The sequence below is a fragment of the Chlorocebus sabaeus genome, chromosome 10 (genome assembly GCF_047675955.1).
Source record: "Chlorocebus sabaeus isolate Y175 chromosome 10, mChlSab1.0.hap1, whole genome shotgun sequence".
NCBI lineage: Eukaryota > Metazoa > Chordata > Mammalia > Primates > Cercopithecidae > Chlorocebus > Chlorocebus sabaeus.
Genome location: NC_132913.1, coordinates 6,593,823 through 6,618,550, shown reverse-complemented (window position 1 = coordinate 6,618,550; position 24,728 = coordinate 6,593,823). Strand labels below are relative to the sequence as shown.

Sequence of the window (24,728 nt, the reverse complement as noted above, 5' to 3'; positions counted from 1 at the left end):
GTCATTGATGAGCATTTGTGATGATTCCATGTCTTTGCTATTGTGAATAGTGCTGCAGTGAACTTTCATGTGGATGTACCTCAACCCTTATAACTGCTTATTGATTTTGAATTCAGAAAACATGTATTCTGTAGCGCTGATCAAAGCTTCTCCCTTTCCCTCTGCTGATACGTTCATTCCTCTATCCATCCACTCATCCTTTTACGATGCCACACATGTCTTTTGAGGTAGCATGACATAGTAAAAAGGACACATACTTTATATACATCTGTACTCCTCAGTTTAAATCCCATTTCATTATTGATATTCTCATTACAGTTTTACTTGTGGAGTTTTTATACTTCTGTAACATTCCATTTTTTAATCTGAGGATTTTATGAAAAACCTAACTTTAGTGCCACATTAGGTGCCTAATACAAAGTAGGCACATCAGATCAGCCACTGTGACTGTTGCTTTTGTCTTCTTCAACTAGATTATAAAGTCTTTGAAGATAGAACTATAGCATTATAGCCATTTGTTTCTCTAGTGTCTTACACCAGCAGGCATTGAATAAATGTTAGTTTATAATTTGGATGAAGTGGTGATAACATTCTCCATAGTGGCTATTTTATTCAACAAATGTCTTCTGGAGATTTAAGATAACATGTCCCATGTTATTCTCTGTAGACACGAAGATGAATAAGCAACAATTTCTCCTAGGGGAGCTTAGATTCAAGAGGATGAGAAAGACAAAAGAGTCTTGATAAATTGAGATTTGTATTCAACGTGACCAGAGTGGCAATATGGTGAAAAGAAAGATGTTATTAGTCTTTGGGGCAAGTGGGGACCTGGGTCCCAGGGACTGGGTCTTAAATAATGAGGAGGAGCTTGCCAGACATATTAGGAGATAGGTGGGTGTTTTCAGCTAAGGGGAAACAGAAACAACATAAAACAAAAACATAACAATGTGCAGAGGCAAGGAAAAGTATCTGGGGGTATACTGAGTGTTCAGGTGTGTGACTAAGATATGAACAATACATACATAATAAAGTCGGAAAGGTAAGAAAAGGACATTGAATGTCATGGTAAGAAGTTGGACTTTCTCATATAGAATTAGAAAACCTTGGAATTTTTTTTGTTTGTTTGTTTCTTTTTTTTTTTGAGACAGAGTTTTGCTCTTGTCGCCCAAGCTGGAGTGTAATGGCATGGTCTTGGCTCACTGCAACCTCCACCTCCCAGGTTTAAGCAATTATCCTGTCTCAGCCTTCCAAGTAGATGAGATTACAGGCATATGCCACCACGCCTGCCTAATTTTTATATTTTCAGTAGAGGCAGGGTTTCGCCATATTGGTCAGGCTGTTCTTGAACTCCTGACCTCAAGTGATCTGCCCACCTCAGCCTCCCAAAGTGCTGGGATTGCAGGCATGAGCCACCGTGCCCAGCTGCCCTGAGATTTTTTAGGCGCACTAGAGTCACATGGCCAAATATGTGTCATAATATTCATATTTGTGGAAAACAGATTAGAGTAGGAAGACTAGAATGATGAGAAATGGTAAAACAGAAAAATTATGTTCTTGTACAACCAACGTATGAGAGTGTTTACCCTAAGTCCCAGGTCAAGATACTGAATTAGATATTTGAACTTTTTAATTAATTTTATTTTATTTTATTTTTCAAATTGTTTATTTTCATAGGTTTTTGGGGAACAGTTGGTATTTGGTTACATGAATAAGTTATTTAGTGGTGATTTCTGAGATTTCGGTGCACCCATCACCAAAGCAGTATACACTGAACCCAATTTATAGTCTTTTGTCCATCACCCCTCTTTCACCCTTACCCCTGAGTCCCCAAAGTCCATTGTATCATTCTCATGCCTTTGCATCCTCATAGCTTAGCTCGCACTTAAGAGTGAGAACTTACAATGTTTGGTTTTCCATTCCTGAGTTACTTCACTTAGAATAAGAGTCTCCAGTTCCATCCATGTTGCTGCAAATGCCATTTATTTGTTCCTTCTTATGTCTGAGTAATAGTCCATGTTGTGTGTGTGTGTGTGTGTATGTGTGTGTATAAAATAAAGCCATTGTGGGGTGTGTGTTTGTGTGTGTGTGTTTGTGTGTGTGTGTATACATACACACACACATATATATACACAGGCATATGTGTATATATGCAATTTATCTACTAGTTGATAAATAATATATATCTATACACACACACACACACCACAATCTCTTAGTCTACTAGTTGATTGATGGGCATTTGGGCTGGTTCCATAGCAGTGCAATTGCAAATTGCACTGCTATAAACATACGTGTGCAAGTATCTTTCATGTTTAATGACTTATTTTCCTCTGTAGATACCAAGAAGTGGGATTGCTGGATCAAATGGTAGTTCTACTTTTACTTCTTTAAGGAATCTACACGCAGTTTTCTATAATTGTTGTACTAGTTTACATTCCTACCAGCAGTGTAGAAGTTTTCCCTTTTCACTGCATTCATGCCATCATCTATTATTTTTTGATTTTTTGATTATGGCCATTCTCGCAGGAGTAAGGTAATATGGCAGTGTGGTTTTGACTTGCATTTCCCTGATCATTAGTGATGCTGAGCATTTTATTTGGACTTTTAGACCCTGAGTTCCTAGTCCATCATCCCCCCATCATGTGTTGCAGACTTTCAAGTAGGATATAAATAATAATAAAATGTCTTGTCACAAGGTACTGTGTGATCCTTGGCTGAGTATTAGAGCTGCTTTGAAATAGGTCCAACATACCCTACATCAGGAGGAGTGTAGTATCTCTTCCATGCGAGGTTCTTTCTTGAAGCCAGTTATGTCTACTTAGATGTATACAGAGTCTAACATTGATCAACTTAAAGCCTGGCCAAATATCCAAGGCAAGCTTGTCAGATCTGACCTCTGAATACTTAGAGCATGAGGTCCTAGGGGTCAGACCTGCAGGGAGGCACTGGTCTCTGGGCTGTGGCTCATGGGACTCACATGAGGGATACAAAAAGCTGCCCTGGGGATCTGTGACCAAATCCCAGTAGGCTGGGCTCTCTCCGAAGGGGCAAATGGTTTCCATTGTACTCCTTGGAGACCAAGGCATTGTGTAGGCCAAACGAAGTTGTGGGGTGGAGATGGGATGATGGGGGAGAGACAGAGAGGCTCCCCCTAAGCACCCCTCCCACTTCAACTCGTGCAGCTCTACATTTTTTTTCTTTTCTGTACTAGCCTTCACTGTCCACATCTTTTGAATAAAGTGTTCCAATTGGAAACAAATTTGAAAACTGCTGGACTCAGCATACACGGCAATCTCAGATACATGGAAAAGAGATGGAACCCTAAACACAGGCAACGGTCAGTAGGTTCCAGGCAGTTGGTGGGAGCCCAAACCTGAGTACATTTTCTGAGATGTTACAGCCTCAGATGCAGGTGGGAAGGAGGCTAAACCAATGCAGAGACTGCTCAACTCCAGCAGGATCACCAGGTTCTAGCAAGTTCCTTTGGCATGCCACCCTTGGGGTTTTCCAGATACATATACACCCAACTTAGACGAGGCACGGTGGCTCATGCCTATAATCCCAGCACTTTGGGAGGCCGAGGTGGGTGGATCACCTGAGGTCAGGATTTCAAGGCCAACCTGACCAAAATGGTGAAAACCTGTCTTTACTAAAAATACAAAACAAACAAACAAACAAACAAAAAATGAAAAGTTATATGGGCATGGTGGCAAGCGCCTGTAATCAGGAGGCTGAGGCAGGAGAATTGCTTGAACCTGGGAGGCAGAGGTTGCAGTGAGCTGAGATCGCACCACTGCACTCCAGCCTGGGCAACAAGAGTGAGACTTCATTTAAAACACACACACAAACAAAAACATATACACCCAACTCAAGGATAACACACTCTAGGTGAGACAGTGTCTAAGAACAAGTGTCTCTGGACTTAATGAAAATAAGTACTACTGAGAGTTGTACTGTTCCAGACAAATTATTTTTTAGATATTAAAAATTTCTAAGTCTCACCAAATTATTCAATTATTTCCTCCTTCCCTCTCTCCTTTCCTTCCTTCCTTCCTTCCTTCCTTTTTCCTTCCTTCCTTCTCTCCTTTCTTTCTCCCTTTCTTCTGTTGTTTCTTTCTTTCTTTTCTCTTCTTTCTAAATTTACTGGGTACTTACCATGGGCCAGGCAGTGGGAACCCAAGAACGAATGAGATATGTCCTGACTCCCAAGGATTTTATTGATTTGTGTGAGTTAGGCAAGTAACTCACAGTACGTGTTAGACAACCCAACACAGTACATGTTAGAATAAAGATGGTAGGGCCTATTGGATCAGTTATGGGCAGCTTACAGAGGCCAGGGAGGGCTTCTTAGGAGAGGGAAACTTATGATGAATTCTGAAGGATGAGAGAATCGACCTAATGAGAAGGGTATTCTGGGCAAGAGTGATCACCATGGGCTGTTGTGGCCCTTGGGAAACTCGTATTCTTTGGAACCAGCTGGATTTAGTTTTTCAATCTGACCTCCTCATGTACTGAGAACAGGAAAAGTTATTTACTTCCCAGCAGCTCTGTTTTTTCACCAGTAAAATGAAGAAAATTAAAGAGAAAAAGCATTCTAGATGAAAGTGGAGTGTTGAGTAGGTGCTCAATCATGATGGAATACCTGTGCTAAGCCAAGGAGTGTAACGATGTCCAGTAAGTGAAAAGGAATCTTATCAGGGTGTGATAAACCGTCGGCTTTTTTAAGAGGATTCTTTATCATGTGTTTAAGTACTTTTTAAAATACAGATTTTTCAATTTTTTAGAAAAACAACATTTATAATATCTGTTGTTTATTTCTAAAAATAATGATGCTGACAGGCATAGTGGCTCACGTCTGTAATCTCAGCACTTTGGGAGGCTGAGAGGGGCAGATCATCTGAGGTCAAGAGTTCAAGACCAGCCTCACCAAGATGATGAAACCCCATCTCTACTAAAAATAAAAAATAAAAAAAATAAAAAAAAAAAAGATAGCTGGGTGTAGTGGTGCAAGCCTGTAATCCCAGCTACTTGAGAAGCTGAGGCAGGAGAATCACTTGAACCCAGGAGACGGAGGTTGCAGTGAACCGAGATTGTGCCACTGTGCTCCAGCCAGGGTTACAGAGCAAGACTCCATCTCAAAAATAAATAAATATAAAAATGATGATGATTTTGCCTGAATACAAGGGAGGAGGAGGAGGAGGAGGAGAAGGAGAATAAGGAAGAAGAAGAAGAAGAAGAAGAAGAAGAAGAAGAAGAAGAAGAAGAAGAAGAAGAAGAAGAAGAAGCAGCAGCAGCAGCAGTAGCAGCAGCAGCTATATCTAACTTGAGTGCTCCAACATTGATAGGACCTTTAAAACTTTTATAGGGTACTTGCTAGTGACAATAAGTTTATTCTGGAAGCAACTAAGGCTCAAATTAGTTTTATTTTTATTTATTTTATTTTATTATTATTAGTTTTTGAGACAGAGTCTTGCTCTTTCACCCAGGCTATAGTGCAGTGGCACAATCTCCACTCACTGCAACCTCTACCTCCCAGGTTCAAGCGATTCTCCTGCCTCAGTCTTCCAAGTAGCTGGGATTACAGGCATGTGCCACCATGCCCAACTAATTTTTGTATTTTCTGTAGAGATGGGGTTTCACCATGTTGGCCAGGCTGGTCTCGAACTCCTGACCTCAGGTGATCTGCCCACCTCGGCCTTCCAAAGTGCTGGGATTACAGGCGTGAGCCACTGCACCCAGTTCAGTTTTATCTTTAGACTAAGTTTTATTTTAAGCTATGGCTCAAATCTGTTTTATTGTTAATTTCCACATTGTGAACATCTTATCTCTGTTTATATGCACAAAAAATGGTGTGTGTCCTTTATAGTGTAGCAATGTTAATATATAAACAACAAGAAAATGATACCAAATGGAAAATGAATGCATTACAGTGTGTCAGAGAAATTGCATCACACTCATGGCCAGAACATTCAATTCATTCTTCGCTGTATTAGACTTACGGACAGTACCTTCCCTCTGTCCATTCACTGTCTGTGGAATTACAAACTTGCAATGTCTATCATTGCCATCAACCTAATGAAAGGGGATGGGGACAGAAAACTCCAGGGAGGAAATGGAAGCTCACAGATGAAGCAAGCAGAGGGGGTAGAGGAAGGCCTGAGGACAGCGGGAATAACTCTGGGCCCAGGATTCTCCAGAGACAAGCAGACATGGCAATGCCAGGCAAGAAGCTGATGGTGATCTGAACAACTGGAGTGCACAACTGGAGAGGTAGAAATGCCTCATAGCTCCCTAACCAAGCCACTGAAGAAGATGCTCAGGGAGGTGATAATGAGCCCCCAGCTCTGACCCCCATCCCTTCCGGGAATTAGCCTTTCATGGTGTCAAACTTACTTTGAAAAGTCACGGAGTGAGTTCCCCAAGAGTCACGTGAAAATTAGTTAGTGGGAGGTTTCAGAACATCACATTAGCGAGTGGAGGGATACTTTAAGAGGCATTGATTGCATCAAAACTCCTAAGAAGGCGAGAGAAGTATTTGTAAGACTTTGGAAGAACTAGTTGAGGTATTTTGTTTGTTTTTCATTTGTTTGTTTTAGCACAAACTTGGATATTGGGGGAAGCTTCAGAACACTTTAGTAGATAGGATCACTGCTGAGATTACTAGTTCCTAAGAGGAATGGTGTCAAGAGGGATGCCAGTAAACATGTATAAAATGAGAGTGTTATCAAAAATGGAAAAATATGTAAAGAATATGCGTGTGTGAATATGAATTACCAGAACAGTGAGATGTTAAGAGAGTTCGACAGCCTTGAGGAATGTGGGGTTGATCATCATGCCTGGCACATAATTATTGCACACTGGTTTGTTCTATGAGGTCGAATTAAATGTTAAGACACACAGATTCTTAGAATTAGAAAAGTGTGGAAGAGCACGCTGCCCAGCAGCCCACTAGTGCATGAGATGGCCCTTTCCCTGCCACAGGCAGGAGGGGTAACTTGCCCATGATCTGCACAGTGACCCGCCCCCAACAGCTCCTGTCTGCACAAAATATGTTGCTGTTAGGAGCAGCCATTACTTTCTAAGTAGTAAAATAACAAAAATAATAATATCTGGAAATCTGCAATGGTCAGAACCACAGAGAGAGAATGAACCAGGAAAACCAGTATCAGGTATAGAGAGCTTCTCCTTCTGGCTGACTGTGTTAGGCAATGACCTCATAGCCCCAAATTACATTTTTTCTATTCTTCCTTATGTTATTTTACAAGCATTTATATCACATGCATGTATTCTGAAATTCTATGAGTAGCAACTTATATTTGAAACAGTCCCTGCCCTTGCCCCACAAAAGTATTCAAATACTTGGGTGAGGACTGGGGATCAGTCAGGAACATGGTGGTTACTCACAACCCTTCTGCCTTACGGGGATTGGCAGTCTGGGAAAGATGGGAAGGCTGAGGACGTTCAGGGTGGTTTTTGTTTTTTCTTTTTTTTGCGGGGGGTGGAATATGAGAAACTTTGAGGGGATGAGAAAGAGTTACTTCAGCTGTTCTCAGCTCAAATTTTAGCAGACATTCCTTTCTCCCCAGTGGCCATCAGCTTATGACATTGCTCCTCAGTTCCAATTATTTTCTGTTCCCATGTATGTCCAAGGGAAGAGCTCCTGCCATTTTGTGTGTGGAACTCCAATGACTCCCAACCAGATGACACCTACAGACAGAAAAGGATAGCAAGCAGCGTGTAGTTTGGCTACTTGGCTCAACTCTCACAGCCAGTGACGCTGGGGAAAGAATCAAATGAGAAAAATTGTGCAGTATCTGAGATAAAGGAGCCGCTCAACAACTTATTGCCCCTATGGCAATTTTTAAATAGAGTGTCTTTCAAACATTTTTTTGAAGTTTATTTTTAATTGACATATAATACTTGTATATATTTATATGGTACATAGCAATGTTTATATCTATCTATCTATCTATCTATCTATCTATCTAGTTAGATAGATAGTGATCAGATGAGGGTAGTTAGCACATCCATCATCTGACACATTTATCGTTTGTTTTGGGAACATTTAATATTCTCCTTCTAGCTATCTGAAACAATATACAATATACTTTTGTTAACTCTAGTCATCCTACAGTGCCGTAGAACACTACAACTTATTCCTCCCATCTAGCTGTAATTTTGTATCCCTTAACAAATCTCTCCCGTGGTTGTTTTGCTTTGTGAGCTAATATTCTCTGTCTCTCTCTCTCTCTCTCTCTCTCTCTCTCTCTCACACACACACACACACACACACATGATACACTTCATTTTTAATATGTCTCCTGGGAGTCTCATATAGCTAAATTCTGCTTCTTTTTGTAAGAAATGCTGATTGAGACCCAGTAAATTGATTTCCTAACCAACAAGGAATAGCTAACAGCTGTTTGAAAAACACAGTCCTAATAAAATTTGAATGTTCTACTGGGCTGTAAAGGGTTAAGAGGGTTAAAGGACCCTAAAGGGTTAAAGTGAGGCAGGGTGCCCTAACCTGGCCACACTCCCATCATGAGCGTTATACATCAATGGGTGATGACAGGACTGATTCTCTTTCCAGTCCTTAGATATAAAAGGGAGACAGCAATTAGGAAGAAAGAGAGTTATAGGAAGTGGTAGGAATTGAAGAGAAAGTAGAAAAGATCTTAACTCTACCTTATTAAAGTTTCATGATCCAATTACCAAATAGATGTTTTATTTTCTAAACTGTCATTTTAGTTTGCCATAGCACCACGTACTCTCTCTTTCTTTCTCTCTCTCTCTCTCTCTCGTTAATTTTGCAGCTCTCCTCAGAATTTTCTGTAGGAACCCTGATAAACATACGTAATATATTTTTAAAAATTGAATAATGGAAGGATTAAGACCTGGGGCCCTAATAATCAATTAAAAGACAATCTGATCATGTCTTTGCATTTTATAAGTGTTGCTTTAAATTCTAATTTCTAATATTTTTTTCTTTCAAGGAAGCTTACAGGTTCGCTATCACCTAAACAAGGAAGAAACCCATGTATTCACCATTGATGCAGATAACTTTGCTAACAGAAGGATGCACCACTTGAAGATTAACCGAGAGGGAAGAGAGCTTACCATTCAGGTACCTTCCTTACTTTCTCCTGTATCAGCCAATGTGCCTTGGCTACTCTATCAAACCTTTCTAAGCTTCTACATGATACCAGTGTAGTGCCTAGTGCCTCCTGCTAGAAACATAGTTACAAATCACACTTGCCCCCAGACTTGGAAGAACTAGGATAGTGGTTCTCAAGATGTGCTTCCCATGTCCCACAAGTATCAGCATCACTTGGGACCCTGTTAGAAATGCAGATTCTTGGGCCAAGTGTGGTGTCTCACGCCTGTAATCCCAGCACTTTGGGAGGATGAGGCAGGTGGATCACAAGGTCAGGAGTTCAAGACCAGCCTGGCCAACATGGCAAAACCCCGTCTCTACTAAAAATACAAAAATTAGCCAGGTGTGGTGGCACACACCTGTAATCCCAGCTACTGGGGAGGCTGAGGTAGGAGAATCGCTTGAACCCGGGAGGTGGAGGTTGCAGTGAGCAGAGATCCCTCCACTGCACTCCAGCCTGGGAGAGAGAGTGACTCCATCTCAAAAAAACAAACAAGCAAACAAACAGAAATGCAGATTCTTGGGTTCCACACCAGATCTACTAAATTGGAGGCTATGGAAGAGGGGAAAGCAGCAGGTGATACTAATGTCTGCTCAGGTTTGCCAACCCCTGGGCTGCATTAAAGTGAGGAAGATGCATGGGCAAAGAGGAAATCATCACAGGCTGTGGGAAGGGTTGTGGAGGAAGAATGCACAGGTGATACTGAAGAGGGCGCTGATCCCACCTGGGTATCAGTACTTACTCCCTGGAGCAAGTTAGGAGTAAGCTGAGTCTTGAAGATGAGAAGGAGTTGGCCACATGGAGGAGAGTGCTCAGGAAGAGGGTCCATGCAAGTGCAGGCTAAAGCTGTCTGAAGGCATGTTGTGTGGGAGGCACCCCATGAGATCTCAGTGAGCTCCATATAAAGGGCCAGCAGCAGATGATGGCAGAGCTCAACAGAGAATAGACAGAGCCCAGATCATCCCCTTTAGAATCATGACCCTCAGCAAGCCCTTGCATCTGCCCAGCAATCACTCCATGTTTTTCAATCTGTCTGTTCTCCTGTTCTCCTGGTTGACCATTTTACACTCTCTCCTCTTTACTTATACTGCTAACAATTGCCAGTTTGTCTTAACTCTCAGCAGATGACTTTGCTTTCTTATTTCTTGTAAAAATGTAACATTCAGAAGAGAATATTCGCACATTCTCAAGAGCCCATTACATACCTACCACATCTGTGTTTGCACTCTCTCTCCCTCCGGAATGGTTCATGGTTCTAGCTAAGGCCTGACCTGACTACCTGTGGGCCAGATCTGACATCCTACTCAAGAAAATCACTCCAGCATTCTCCTTCCTCCCTCTGTTTCATCATTTGTTCCAGCTCTACTGAATGACTCCCCAAAGCATAAAACAAATAATTATTACATGCATTAAAAACTAGTATACAATGACATTAGCTAAACAAGCAAACAAGCCAGCATATCTCTGGATAAAGAGAGGAAACCTTTCTCTTATCTGACTTCTTATAGTGTTCCATTCTCTTTGTCATTTTCTTGCCCATATTTTTGGAAATGTTGTTTATGTTTGTCCTTCAAATTTTCCCTACCTTTTTTTTATACCCACACTGAAAAGGTTTTGTCTCTGTGCTTCAGCAAAATTGTACTTCTCAAGGCATCAATGTGCTTACCTTGCAAAATCTGGTGGTCATGTCTCAGTGTTATCTTTCCTTCTCCTCTCACTGACAACTGACGTAGGGATTCCTTCCTGTTCTTGCAATTGACCTGAGTCTTTATTGCTTGCAGGATACAACTCTCACTTGTTGATCCTTTTGCCTGTGTTAGTTGCTCCCTCTTGTCTCTTTTGTTGGTTTCCCATCATCTCTCAAAACTCTACCCATCAGAACACCCAAGTACTCCAACTTCTGCTTTTGATCTACACTCACTCCATACTCATCTCATTCAATCTCACATCTTTAAATTTCATGTACATGCCAATTAATCAGTCCTGAATGTGCATCTAACACTAATCCTGTCCGTGGATTCCAGACCTTATACCAACTACCTACTGGGCATATCTATAGGAATGTCTGTTAGGCATCGGAATATTTAAGTAAATAGTTAAAAGTGACTTATTAGGAAGCTCCCCTGAAACAATGACCTCATCCCCCAAAAGCGTATCCCAGTTAGTGGTAGCTTCATTTTTCAAGTACACAATCTCAAAATTGTGGTGTTCTCCTTTCATCTCTCTTTCTCTTACATGCCGCATCTCGTGGATCACTAGCAGCTACCTTTCCGCAAGCCACCCTTGTCCTTTGCTTGGATTATCACTGTTTACAGTTGCCTTTTGATTGACATCTCCCTGCTCCTCTTTAGGTTCCCCAGCTGTCTATCCTCAACACAGCAGTCAGAGTGATCCTGGTGAAGGAATAGTTAGACTCTAGCATTCTTCTGTCCAAACCCTGTCAATGGTTTCCTTTCTCTTACACAGAAAAAGTCAAAGGTCTTCCAGTGGCTTATAAGGATCTCCGTGATCTGACACCCCTGCTCCCTTTCTGGTTGCTTCACTAACCTCATCTAATTATATGCCCTCTGGAACGTTAGCTGTGCCACTCTGGCCTCCTTGCTATTTGCAGAGCCCTTGGACTCACTGCTTTGCCTAGAATGCTATTCTTTATGTATATACATGTCCAGTTCTTGTACTTCCTTCTGGACTCAAATGATTCAAGAGGTCATTCTCATTGAGGCCGTGTCTGATCAGCTTATTTAATAGAACAATCTATTTCCTTGACTTCAACCCTACATTCCCTCTTATCCTTGCCTGCATTATTTTTTTCTCTCAGCACTTAAGTTCCAATACAATGTATTTACTTATCAAATTTTCTGTCCTAGCTCTCTCCTCTAGAATGTTAGTTGCCTGAGAACAGAGGAGGGTCATTCTGAGCAGCCATGCCAAAGGAAAGTCATGGCAGGGAAGATGGGAGGACTGTGTATGAATCTCCGGTGGGTTGCACCCAAGCTGTGCAAAGTTAGGCACATGGCCAATGGGATCTTAGTCTCCTCTTCTTACAGGTGAACTGAAAACTAATGAGGATCCTTTCCAGGAATAGCACCATATGCATAGTCAGAGTAGAGCCTGGAAGAAACCAGTAGGATATGGCTAGCCTGAAAAAGTGAGAATGAATGGGGAGGGCTCCTAGGAATGGGGAGGAGACCAAACAGATGGAGCTGGAATTAGCAATGGGTGAAGTAAGGAGGGATCTCTAAAGGATGGTCATAGAAATAAAGTCCTATTAAAGTCCCAGTGGTGGCTTCTGCTCACCCCTGCAAGATGGGATTATCAACCGTCTATGTTGGTTGCAACTAACTGTTCAGCTACCCTCTCCTCCCCAGGGCCACATGTTTTGTCGAACTGCAATCCTTGCCCAGGAAAAGCTCTCTGCCCACACCTAAATGAGACCAGGTTAGAATTATGGAACAATGGAGGCAGTGGTGGCCCTAAGGATAAACTGAGAGAAAGGGGGAAAAATGGAAAATGAGTTCTTGCCTCCTATTAATGTTAATCTTGCACAGCAAGTTCCTGAGCAGGTTTCATTTGTTTGCTTGTTTGTAGCAAAGAATTTGGTGAGAAAATCTCCATGGGGAGAAAAATACCTGTAAAACGCTGTATACTGTTTCCCAGGGAGAAGACTTGTGTGAAAACCCTTATTTCACAAAGAAGAAAGCAAGGGGTATTTTATGTGCATTGTGGGAGAATTAGCGAGACCTGTCTAATCTCTCTGGAGAGGAAATCTCAGAGGGGGATCTGCTCTCTGTGTGCGTTGTTTCAAGCTATTTCCAGATGGGATCGTTTTATGCTTCTTACCTGCAGACCTCTGCTGATGTGCCTTTGTTTTCTGTTTTCCTGCAGATGGACCATCAACTTCGACTCAGTTATAACTTCTCTCCAGAAGTAGAGTTCAGGGTTATAAGGTCACTCACCCTGGGCAAAGTCACAGGTATGTTGTTCTAGTTCATACCTTTCCAGTGGGCTTTATTAAAATAAATGAATACATAATTTTCATTAGGGTGTTTAAGGATTCAAGTCTGCAGCCTTTTGCTCCCATAATATCTGAGATCTGAAACCAAGATTTCTTGTTCAGAAAATGCCAAGATGTATCTGTGGCAGAAATAGGCACTGCATTTCTATCTATTTGCAAGAGGTAAAATACTAGAGTAATTTAGCAGAATACTTAAATGTGTACTTAATTTTAAAATATATTTTTAAGTTTTACTTAATTTTAACTTAAATGTATGAGTGCATAAATTAAGAATTTGAACAATTCAACAGTTCATCAAAAATTTTAAAGGCATTGTAATTTCCTACTATAATAGTGAATCTTCTTTTTCTACTGGAAGTTCTGTCAATTTTCACTTTATATATAATGAGAGTATTCATTACATGCATGCAAGATGGACATTTTTTTATCTACCTGATGAAGTGCACATTTCATCACACTTAAGTGATCTTTTTAAACTTTGGTAATGTCTTTTTAAGCTTAAATTTATTTTGCCTATTATTAATATTCCTATTACAGTCTCACTTAACTTAGTATTTGCCTGGCCTCTTTTCTCATTCTTTTTCTTTCCATTTTTCCTTTTCTTTCAGCTTTGTAGGTGATCTTGTGAAGAACATACTGCTAGATTTTATTTTTATACCCAATCTGTCCATCCATTTTTTTTTTTTTTTTTGTAATGGCAAATGTAGGTCCTTTTACATTGTGGAGCTACTTGTACGATTGGACTTGTCTCTGCTACCCTATTTCCTATATACCCAACTTTTCCTGTGATTCCATCATATTCTTTCTGACTCTCTCTCTCTCTCTATCACAGTACAGTGCCAAAAACATTAATAACTCAAGGGACTGTAAGCAGAAATACATTTAAAACAGTAAGTTAGTTGCTTACAAAATTGTATACTTACAGTGTGAGTTCTTTGTGGGGTCTTTTGGAAGGACTTCCCCGTGCCCCAGACTGTATGCAAATTCACAAGTAGAAGGAGGAGGTCTCTGAAAAATGGTTGTGAAGAAGGCAGCACGGGCCCCTGCTTTTGCTTGCCGGTAGATAGAGCTGAAAAGGCAGAAAAATGATTCCTGCTACAGCCCTCAAGCTTCATAAAGGGTTTATAATTTCCAGATGTGATGTTGATCCAGAAACCTAGCTGCAGTAGGGTCAAAAAAATGTCCATTTTAGTTCCCCAAATAGCAGTTGGAAGAACCAATCAACACTGATCCCAGATTGAGTTTCATTTATTTCTGATTCCATTCCCCCTCCTAATAATACTCATTTTTATATTTTTAGATACTGCTTATTTTTGATATATTAATATAGACACTAGTTTATATATTCCTCATTTCTTCCTTTATCTCAGACTTTTCTATTTTCTGCCAGACTTTATTTTCTTCTTTTGAACTAAATTCTTTTGAATTCTTTTCTGTTTAAGGTTTCCTTCATTATATATATGTATTTTTTTTTCCTGAACAAAAGGTTTGTATTTTACCTTTAATCTTGGAAGATAATTTTGCCAGATCTTCAATTCAATAATGAAGAATATTTTCTCTCAGATGTAGATAAATTAGTCAGAGGCGTTATGGAGCCAGTGTACCTATAAGATGGAAGTGTTATGGAGCCCGTATACCTGTAAAAGTCAGGTATACACTTCTCTCCCCAACTCTGCATCCTTCAATGGTGGCAGGATACCAGCTTGAAATCAGCTGTAGTAGGAGGGTTTACACTGTGGATATCAGAAATGCTAAAAGCCAGGACTTTCACTACCTCTTCCTACTAAAGAGCCAGTTTCAGAGATTCACTGGCACATCAGTGTCCTCTTGTTTCCTGGCTCCCCTGGTTGCTACCAAGAAGTCAGCTGTCCATCTGTCCTGCTTTTGTAGGTACTCTGACCACCTCCGTGCCTACTACCTATAAGTTGATTTAAAGTCATCCCTTTTTCTTTGATGTTTTGCCGTTTTGTCATCAGGTGTCTGCTTGTAGATTTCTTTTTAAAGTATCTTACTTGATATTTTAATGTTTCCTGTTCATTATGTCATATGTGTCTATCCATCCAATTCATATTTATTATTCATACGTATCCGTTCATCAGTTCTTAAAAATTCTCAAAATATCAAATCTTACTTCCTCCTATTCTATCTACTCAATTCTTTTATATATAAATTATATGAACTTAGACTTGCTAATTCTATCATCATATTTCTTACATTCTTCTTATAGTTTTCATTCTTTGATATAACATCTTGCATTCTGGGCAATTCATTTGGCTTTATCATCACATTCACTAGTCCTCTCCTTATTTATGCCTAATCCCATTCAATGAATCATTTCTTATTGATTTTATCTTTCATTTCTAAAAATAATATTTTGCTCTTTTTGAAGCATGAGTATTAAAAAAGATAATTTGTTGTCTCCATTCTTTTGTTCGTTTCCATCTTTTCATGTATTTAGGCATTTAATTAATAGTTATTAAACATTTTGTCTCTGATAATTTCAACATCTGAAGTCTGTGAGGGTCCCAGTCTGTTACTAGCTGTTTTCTAGATTTTTTTCCTGTGGTGGCTTGTTTCCTTATGCTATGTGTGTGTGTGTGTGTGTGTGCATGTGTGCATGTGTGTTTGTTCATATTGATCACAATTAATTTGTGACAACTCTAAGGATCAAAAATCAAGACACTTTCCTCAAAATAAGATTTTTTTTTAACTTCTGCCAGGTGCCAGGTGGTACTACCAACTTTGGATAATTTTAATTTCTCACCTTTTTTTTTCTGAACAGTGAAGAAATATAAATTTGAGCTCCATATCTGAGTGAGATCAGTCTTCTGGTTGAAGTCTTAGCAGAAATGTTGTTACTATTAATATCATTAACCAAATTAAAACACCCCAGGAAAGAGGGAAAATTTGGGCTTACTGACCACAAAGCCCAGACCTTTTTCATGGCCCCCTGCTCTGTGTAATGGAAGTTCCAATAATATCCTCTTGTTAAAAATGAAAAAAAATCCTCATTAAATCTTGCCACTGTGTATAGCATTCATATGACCCTTCACTCTTTTAGCTAAGCCAACAATAAGACTGGTGAATTGAAACTTTAAAGCAAGGTACTACAGACAACTTGTTATTTTATTTCTGGTGCTTCGTAATTATCAGGTAGAAAAGAACTGTTAAGATTGAGGAGGAATCCTGCATTAGTCCATTTTGGCATTGCCATAAATACTTGAGACTGGGTAATTTATAAAGAAAAAATGTTTAATTGACTTATGGTTCTACGCCATATAAGAAGCATGACGCTGGCATCTGCTCAGCTTCTGGGAAACCTCAAGAATTTTAAAGTCATGGCAGAAGACAAAGGAGGAGCAGGCATGTCACATGGTCAGAGCAGGAAGAAGAGAGAGGAGGAAGGTGCCACACAATTTTAAACAATTATATCTCACCAACTCACTCACCATCACAAGCACATCAACAAGAGGATGGTAGTAAACTATTCATGAGAAATCTTCCCTCATGAGCCAATCACCACCCACCATGTCCTACTTCCAACATTAAGGATTACAATTCAACATGAGATCTGAGTGAGGACATGGATACAAACCATATCAAATACCCAATAAAATGTCTTCATTGTTCTAAGGATGGGAGACATCTGCCTACTGGACTGCCTTCCCATTTGAACAGCTGTTGAACAGATGGAAGGATTTGGACCAACACTTAACCTCAACACTCTGGTCTATGAAAGTTACCTAGCAGAAGGTAAAGGGAGACAATATGAACATCCAGGCTTATTATTTAGAAAGGACACTAATCCTGGGGGAACTCTGGAACAAGGAAACCAAACCCCATGCATCAGAAATAGAGCAGAGTAGGGATGGAGAAAACAGGAAGGGATGGTATTAAGATGGCTACATGGAAGTAATGATGAATGCAACTGAACTTCACGATTTTAGAAAAGATTGCTTTGGAGGACATTTCCAACTGTAAATCAAACACTCGAAAGCATTTTTCATGGTAGATACGAAAAAAAAAATGTAGTAAATCTAGTGTCTCAGTTTTCTTCAGTACCACCAATAGCATTTCATTGCAAAGCAAAAGCAAGTTTGTTCATTTTCTTTTTGTCCGAGAAAGGACCAATTCCTTATTAAAGAGGACAGTGGTTTAGTACATACTCTATACCAGCCATGGTGCTACAGATACTGTTATAAATAAAGCACTTTTTTGTTTGTTTGTTTGTTTCCTGAAGGTCCCCATGATGTAGATACTGGCCTATAAAAAATAGCCGATATAATTGTCTACATTAAAACCTCACTGTTGGTTCTCTAAGAATGTTGATGCTCATATCTGTCAAGTTATGGGATATTGCAAAGTTTATTCTTTGGTTTACTGACATTTCTTAACTTTCAAGTGAGAATTCCTTGTTCTGGCCGATTGCATCAGTGAATTTAAGAAAAATAACATTAAAAGAGAGAGAGAGCATATATTTCGGGAAGTAACCCATTTGGAAGAGATAATGTTTCTGGAAATGTACTTATTTCATTTGAAAGTATAGATGTGTATGCCTCAGATTTAAACATAGTGTGCTCTATCACTGTTATTTCTAACTCTCTGTTTAACTTGGCCCTGTCACAAGAGCGTAGACAGCAAGGCAGACTTAGGAATTGAAAAAACTTGAAACTTCTAAAAGAAACTCTCCTTTTTTGTGTTTAATTTTTTTTTTTTTTTTTTTTTTTGAGACGGAGTCTCGCTCTGTCGCCCAGGCTGGAGTGCAATGGCCGGATCTCGGCTCACTGCAAGCTCCGCCTCCCAGGTTCACGCCATTCTCCTGCCTCAGCCTCCCGAGTAGCTGGGACTACAGCCGCCGCCACCTCGCCCGGCTAGTTTTTTTTTGTATTTTTAATAGAGACGGGGTTTCACCGTGTTGGCCAGGATGCTCTCGATCTCCTGACCTCGTGATCCACTCGTCTCGGCCTCCCAAAGTGCTGGGATTACAGGCTTGAGCCACCGCGCCCGGTCGTGTTTAATTTATTTTTTTCTGGTCCTGATGTCCCCTTCTTTTTTATTTTTTCTTTTTTATTTTTTTATTATACTTTAAGTTCTAGGGTACATGTGCATAACGTGCAGGTTTGTTACCTATGTATACTTGTGCCATGTTGGTGTGCTGCACCCATCAACTCGTCATTTACATCAGGTATAACTCCCAGTGCAATCCCTCCCCGCTCGCCCCTCCCCGTGATAGGCCCCGGTGTGTGATGTTCCCCTTCCCGAGTCCAAGTGATCTCATTGTTCAGTTCCCACCTATGAGTGAGAACACGCGGTGTTTGGTTTTCTGTTCTTGTGATAGTTTGCTGAGAATGATGGTTTCCAGCTGCATCCAAAATATATCAAGAAAATTTGATTTCAAAACAAAAACTACTATTATTTGGTGAAATTAAGAGTTGTTATTATTATTATTATCATCATCATACTTCTGAGAGAAGTATGATATCACTCTTCTGAGAGAAGTATGATATTACTCTTCTGAGAGAAGACTTCTTGCCAGTCTGCAGAATTAAGAAGTAGCTACTTTTTAAAAATATGTAAACAGGTTAAAGTTTAGGTGGAAAAGAATTATAGTACGGCCTTTAAACTGTGGCTACAAAATTCTTAAGAGACATTAAAATGGAATTTGCACTCATGGCATGCTGACAACATTTTTTTTTATGCAGCTGATGTTTATTAATCTCCTACTTGCCCATTTGATAGGCCAAAGCTCACGCCTGCCAGAGGCATTATTCTTCTGCTCCAGTGGCTGTTTGCCCATCTAGATTTCAATATTTACTTGCTTCAAAAAAAAATACAGAAATTGAAAGCACTTCTTCTCAAGATGCGTAAAATTTACAGTTAATCTGTAAGTCGCAGAGCTATCTGTGATCATGTACACATGATTTTGACATGTTAAAATGAGTTCTGATTGCATCTATAGAACAGAGTTCTTTAATTCTCCCCAATCCCTCAGGTTTACTCTTTGAGCCTACTGTGTTTTGTGCAACATTACAGTATCATTGAATGAATACCTTGAATGCTTTCACGTAAAATCACTTTACAAGCATCTTAGAGTTGGTGAGTTATGGCTGCCATTTATAGAAAGCACAGAAGAATTTATGCATATAAATAAAAGGTGTGTACTTCAAAATGCTCTCTTTGGAAGACTGTACTCTAATTCCTTTTTGATTTTGGACACAGAGGCTTCTTATGATTCAAATCTGGGAGTTGATGCTAAACTAGGAAGCACAATTCTAGAGTGGAAGATGCTCAGCTTTTTGGAGACAAATTGACCCATGTTTGCATCTCTCGCATAGTTAAACATTGTGTGACCTTGGTGAATTTATCTAACTTGCTTATGGTTCCTTATTGGTAGAATGAGGATAGTAATACTTAATTCATTTAATGAATTCACAGAGCTGTGTAAGGATTTCTTGAAACATTATATGCAAAATACTTGGTATTTAGCATATACTCAAGAAACGTTTGCTTTGTTTTCCCTTATTTTCAAGGTTGTAGAAACAAAAGAGAACTGTGAGGTTTTTTTTTTTTTTTTTTTTTCTCTTTTCTTGTTTGTTAATGTGTCTGTCAAGGTGACTGTAAGTGTAACTTCCAGGGAGGTGCTCAACCATGTTCCCAAAGAGCAATTCTGAACCATGGTGAGTCTTGCAGAATCTAGTGTGACTCGTTATCAATTAGCACTGTTTCAAGGGTATATCAAACTCATACCAGCTTCAACAATGACAACAAAAGAGGAAATAATAGTTGGTTAAAATAGAAGTTTCAAGGTATAATATCTGCTTCAGAACCTCAAATACTAAGATTCGGGTGTTTCCAGTCTGTCTGTTTCTCATTCCACATGTGACTGCTTACCTCTTGGAGGGACTTCATTTGCAGGCAAGATTTCAGTGGTAATGAAGGTGAAATCATCAACTCCAGGTTTAAGTAGTAGCAGTTCAACATTCCATGTGGAAAGAAAACCTCTCACTTTTAAAAGTCCCAGAAAACTTTTCTTGTGTTAAGTCATGGGGTTGAGTTTTCAAGGACCAATCTCAGACCATGACAGTGTTCAGGTGATTGGGATCTACTGCATGGCCATGGCCAAATTATTCACCCAGCTACGCTGTGAAGAGAGTGAAGGAGTTAGTTCCGTGTTAATTGCATGGGTTGATAACAGGGAAAGGGTACTTCTCAGAAGCAAGTTGAGCTGTTCTTACCAGAGAAAGAGAAAAATCAACAATGATCTAGTAATGCCACCTCTTTTTCTGCCTTGCATTTTGCTCTCCCTCTTTTAAGAGGAGAGAAGAGGGTGCAGTTATAGCCATGGGCTAGGAATTGTGGCTGATTTGGGGAAAGGATTGTGCCAGTGTGCATCAACAGTTCAAATATGTTGCAGTAGGAATAATAATAGTGGAGGTATGCTCTTTTAATAAATAAATTCATGTAGTCTTCTTTAAAACAAGTTTATAGCTTCCACAGTGACTCCTCTAAAAGATTATTTCATTTTAAATGCATAGGCTCCTCAAATTATATTTCATTTTGTTTATGGTCATGCATAGTTCTTTAGTAAATACTGAATCTCCAAACCGCAGCCTCTTCCAGACTCAAATCCTAACATTGTACGAAATTGTCTTATATTGTGTCCAGATAATTTTTAATGATACTGTCTCTTTGGGTAATACAGTATTTTAAATACGTTAATCTAATCTGACCTTCTGCGTCATGAAGTAAATGGTGTGTTTTAGAGCATCCTGAAATATCAGATTTCAATAATCATCCCAACTTCCCAAATACACATGTCTTATATTTTCTACTTTGTAGATAACCAGCATTAAATTGCAACTGGGTTATATGGGATGTTTGTTATTTTTTTCCTTTAATAACAAGTTACATTTTTCCCCCACAGATAAATTCAGCAGATGATTTAGTTTCTTCTCATGCAACAGGAATGTGTGTTATCTTATGATTTAAGATGCAATTTTATTTCTGTGTGTTAAATGAATCACCTCATGATAGCAGTGCCAGCCTGCTCCATGCTCTGCACTGCCCTGTAAAAGTTGTCCGTTTTTTCTAAGAATGAAACCACTCTTTGAATAGAATGCCCTTGAGTTACTCATTTTATATCATCACTTGCCTGCTCTGTCTATACTAGTGACTAAAAAAAATGAATGAAGCAAAAATATCAATGACACGTTGTTTCCAAATGCAGACTGTCTTCAGCTGGGAGGAGCTGTTAGTAATCTCCTTCTAAGAGGGGTGGCCTTCAAGGAAACGCCAGACTTTACACATCTTTGCCTGACTGTGATAGCAAAGGATGTTTTGTGTGGTGGCCCAGAAGTCACATGACATGACTCTTATTGATATAAACTTTAAATTAGTTCTCCTCAAGCAAAAACTATTGAGCATTACTATGGCTACACAGTGTGTGAAACAAACAAACAAACATAACAGCAAAAAAATTGCCCTTGTTCTAAAGATCCGGCTTATCGTAAAAATTAACTCTTTCAAAGGAAAGTTATTTGGGTGGGATCTGTTGGTAGTATTAAAGTTTTTCAAGGTTTTGAAGTATCCCGTGTAGGCAATGCTAAATACTAGGTTTTCTTCACTGTTACCAAATGATAATACTAAAAATGGTATAATATTTATAGCATACTAATACTAATAGTACCATAAAACTACTAGTTACTGTTAGTATTATTATTTGATAATATCTTTCTGTATGCTAAGTCTAAACTCGTTCCTTATGTTAATTTATTTTTCCCCAGGGAGATAAGTACTATTCTTATTTCTGTTTTTATAGATGAGAAAATTGAGTCACAGAGGTCCAGTGACTTTCCCAATATCACGTAACCTGTAAGTGTCTGGATTCCGCACTCCTAATAGATCCTGACACAGTTTGGTTTTTAAGGAATGATATGAAGTATTTGACACAATGCATAGTTCATTTGTCTGCTGAGAAGCTCTGCATCAAAAGTTTGTCTTTTTAGACCCGATGGGCTTAAAAGTAGAGGTAGAGTGAGAGAGTCTTTAATCATGGAGAGAGGAGGGCATATTTCTTGTAAGTCAGGCTTTGGAATCAGCTGTGGGTTCAAATTATGACTTCACCATTGACTAATGTGATCTGGACAAATTACTAAGTATTGCAAACTTCAGTCTTCTCAATTAGAACACAGGTATATGTTATTATAACACTATATTATAACACTATAATTCAGAAAATCTGGTGGTGATGCAGATGATGTGCCTAGGATGATGCCTGACATGTGATAAAAGCTCAGTAAAGTTTGTAACACCAGTTTAATCATAATGTAAGAAGCCACTTCGTCCAACCTAGCATTTTTCCTTTTGGACTCTAGTTGCCTTCCAGCTAAAGGTATTCTAGTCTTTACGGAACAAAGCTTAAATTTTACTCTTCTCTCCCACTCTAGGGGGATGAATAGATAAGGCAAGGTGTCAACATGACTTTAATTGATGATTGGTAAACAGTGGAGGCAGTGGTGCGAACAGTATTTACTTTTTTACTTCATTATTTTTTCTTTTTGGAGATGGAGTCTCACTCTGTTACCCAGGTGCAATCTCCACTTACTTCAACCTCTGCCTTCTGAGTTCAAGCGATTCTCCTGTCCCAGCCTCCCAAAGTAGCCGGGATTACAGGTGCGCGCCACATGCCCGGCTAATTTTTGTATTTTTAGTAGAGATGGGGTTTCACCATGTTGGCCAGGCTGATTTCAAACTCCCAACCTCCAGTAATCCACCCATCTCGGCCTCCCAAAGTGCTGGGATTACAGGCATGAGCCACCGCACCTAGCCAACAATACTTTTGATAAAATCATCTGAAAAGAGTTAACAAGGCCAAAACCCACCTGAAATTATTTAAACTTATTTTCTCAGGAGTCAAGCTGCCTCCGATGGGTTATAATCATGTGATACTTTTTGAGTCAGTCAAGCTTAAAATCATCAAATCTAGTCTTACGCTTAAAGACTCCAGACATCACCTCTGTCCCTCTCCACTTCTCAGCATGGAGGAGTCATGAGGTCCCAAAGACAGGACCCCAGTCTCATTTACAGTTCTGTCTTCCCTGTTACTGTATTGGCAGACACATATTACATGTTCCATAATATATGTTGAAGGAGAGCACACACAGTCACATACATGCACACACATATATGTATAATGTGTAAATATTAGAGCTGTGGTTACCTGAAAGGTTATCATGCTACCCACGACTGGGCCCAGTGTTGTGCAGCTAGCTGCCTCCAAGACTTGGATGAGTGTCTCCAGCTTCCTCTTACAATGTATTTTTCTCACGAGTATGTGTGGTAGTGAGATGGGAAATGAATGGGTTGGGGGTCAGACAGTGCTGAGCTCAAACCATAGAAAGGTTGCTTCTTAGCTCTGTCATGATTAACACCACCTCCCTGAGCCTTGGTTTCCTCATCTGTGAAGTAGGAGTAGTAATACTTGCTTTATTGATTTGTTCTGAAGATATGAGATAATGCCTGTGAAGTGTCTGGTTTGAAAACAGCAACTATTGTTAATGAGATCATACAACCATGCCGCCTATTGATTTTCTTTGCCTGATATCCCTCTTCCTTGCCAATGGCTCTGCTATTGATTTATTTGCCCTTTGCCTGGGGAATCTGGGCCAGTGTTATAAATGTCAATGTTGACAATGTAATGAAGTACAAAGGATCCGAGCTAAGAGTAATGAACTCCCTGCCGTGGCCTTGTAGGGACCTCTCTGAAGTTTGATAGAATGGAAGCACCGTATTGGCCAGAAGCTGAAAGAAACAAGTGAAACAAGCACAGGTTAGAATTCTAGATGCTTTCCCACACAGAAAGAGAGGGAATCAGGCTCAAAGAGGGTTGTGTGGCCACTGGTTACTCATTGAGCCTACCAAGATTTTATTTTTGCAGGATGCCATTAATGATAATAAATTGAGTTTTAAAACAGATTAGCATAACGTCAAGCTCATTGTCACTTAGGAATGATTGTAGATGTCATTTATCTGTTTCTAAGAATGATTTGACCTGAATCTGTGGATTTTTTCCTTTACACTTCCACAATTATCATTGCCAGTGATCAGTGCCAGAGGTAGGGTCTTGTGGCTAATATTCTTTTCTTTTTATTATTATTATACTTTAAGTTGTAGGGTACATGTGCACAATGTGCGGGTTTGTTACATATGTATACATGTGCCATGTTGGTGTGCTGCACCCATTAACTCGTCATTTACATTAGGTATATCTCCTAATGCTATCCCTCTCCCTTGCCCCCTCCCCACAATAGGCCCCAGTGTGTGATGTTCCCCTTCCTGTGTCCAAGTGATCTCATTGTTCAATTCCCCTCTATGAGTGAGAACATGCGGTGTTTGGTTTTCTGTTCTTGCGATAGTTTGCTGAGAGTGATGGTTTCCAGCTGCATCCATGTCCCTACAAAGGACATGAACTCACTATTTACCATAGCAAAGACTTGGAATCAACCCAAATGTCCATCAGTGACAGACTGGATTAAGAAAACTGTGGCTAATATTCT

At 39.7% G+C, this 24,728-nt stretch overlaps 1 protein-coding gene across 1 annotated transcript in view; it reads left to right on the top strand.

Moving 5' to 3' along the window:
* Positions 1-24,728, top strand: part of CNTNAP5 (contactin associated protein family member 5) — an 868,401-nt gene that overhangs the window by 799,987 nt on the left and 43,686 nt on the right. The window contains exons 20-21 of the mRNA XM_007964645.3: positions 8,997-9,127; positions 13,044-13,131. Coding sequence (XP_007962836.3) covers positions 8,997-9,127; positions 13,044-13,131 — 219 coding nt within the window. The remainder of the gene's footprint in view (positions 1-8,996; positions 9,128-13,043; positions 13,132-24,728) is intronic.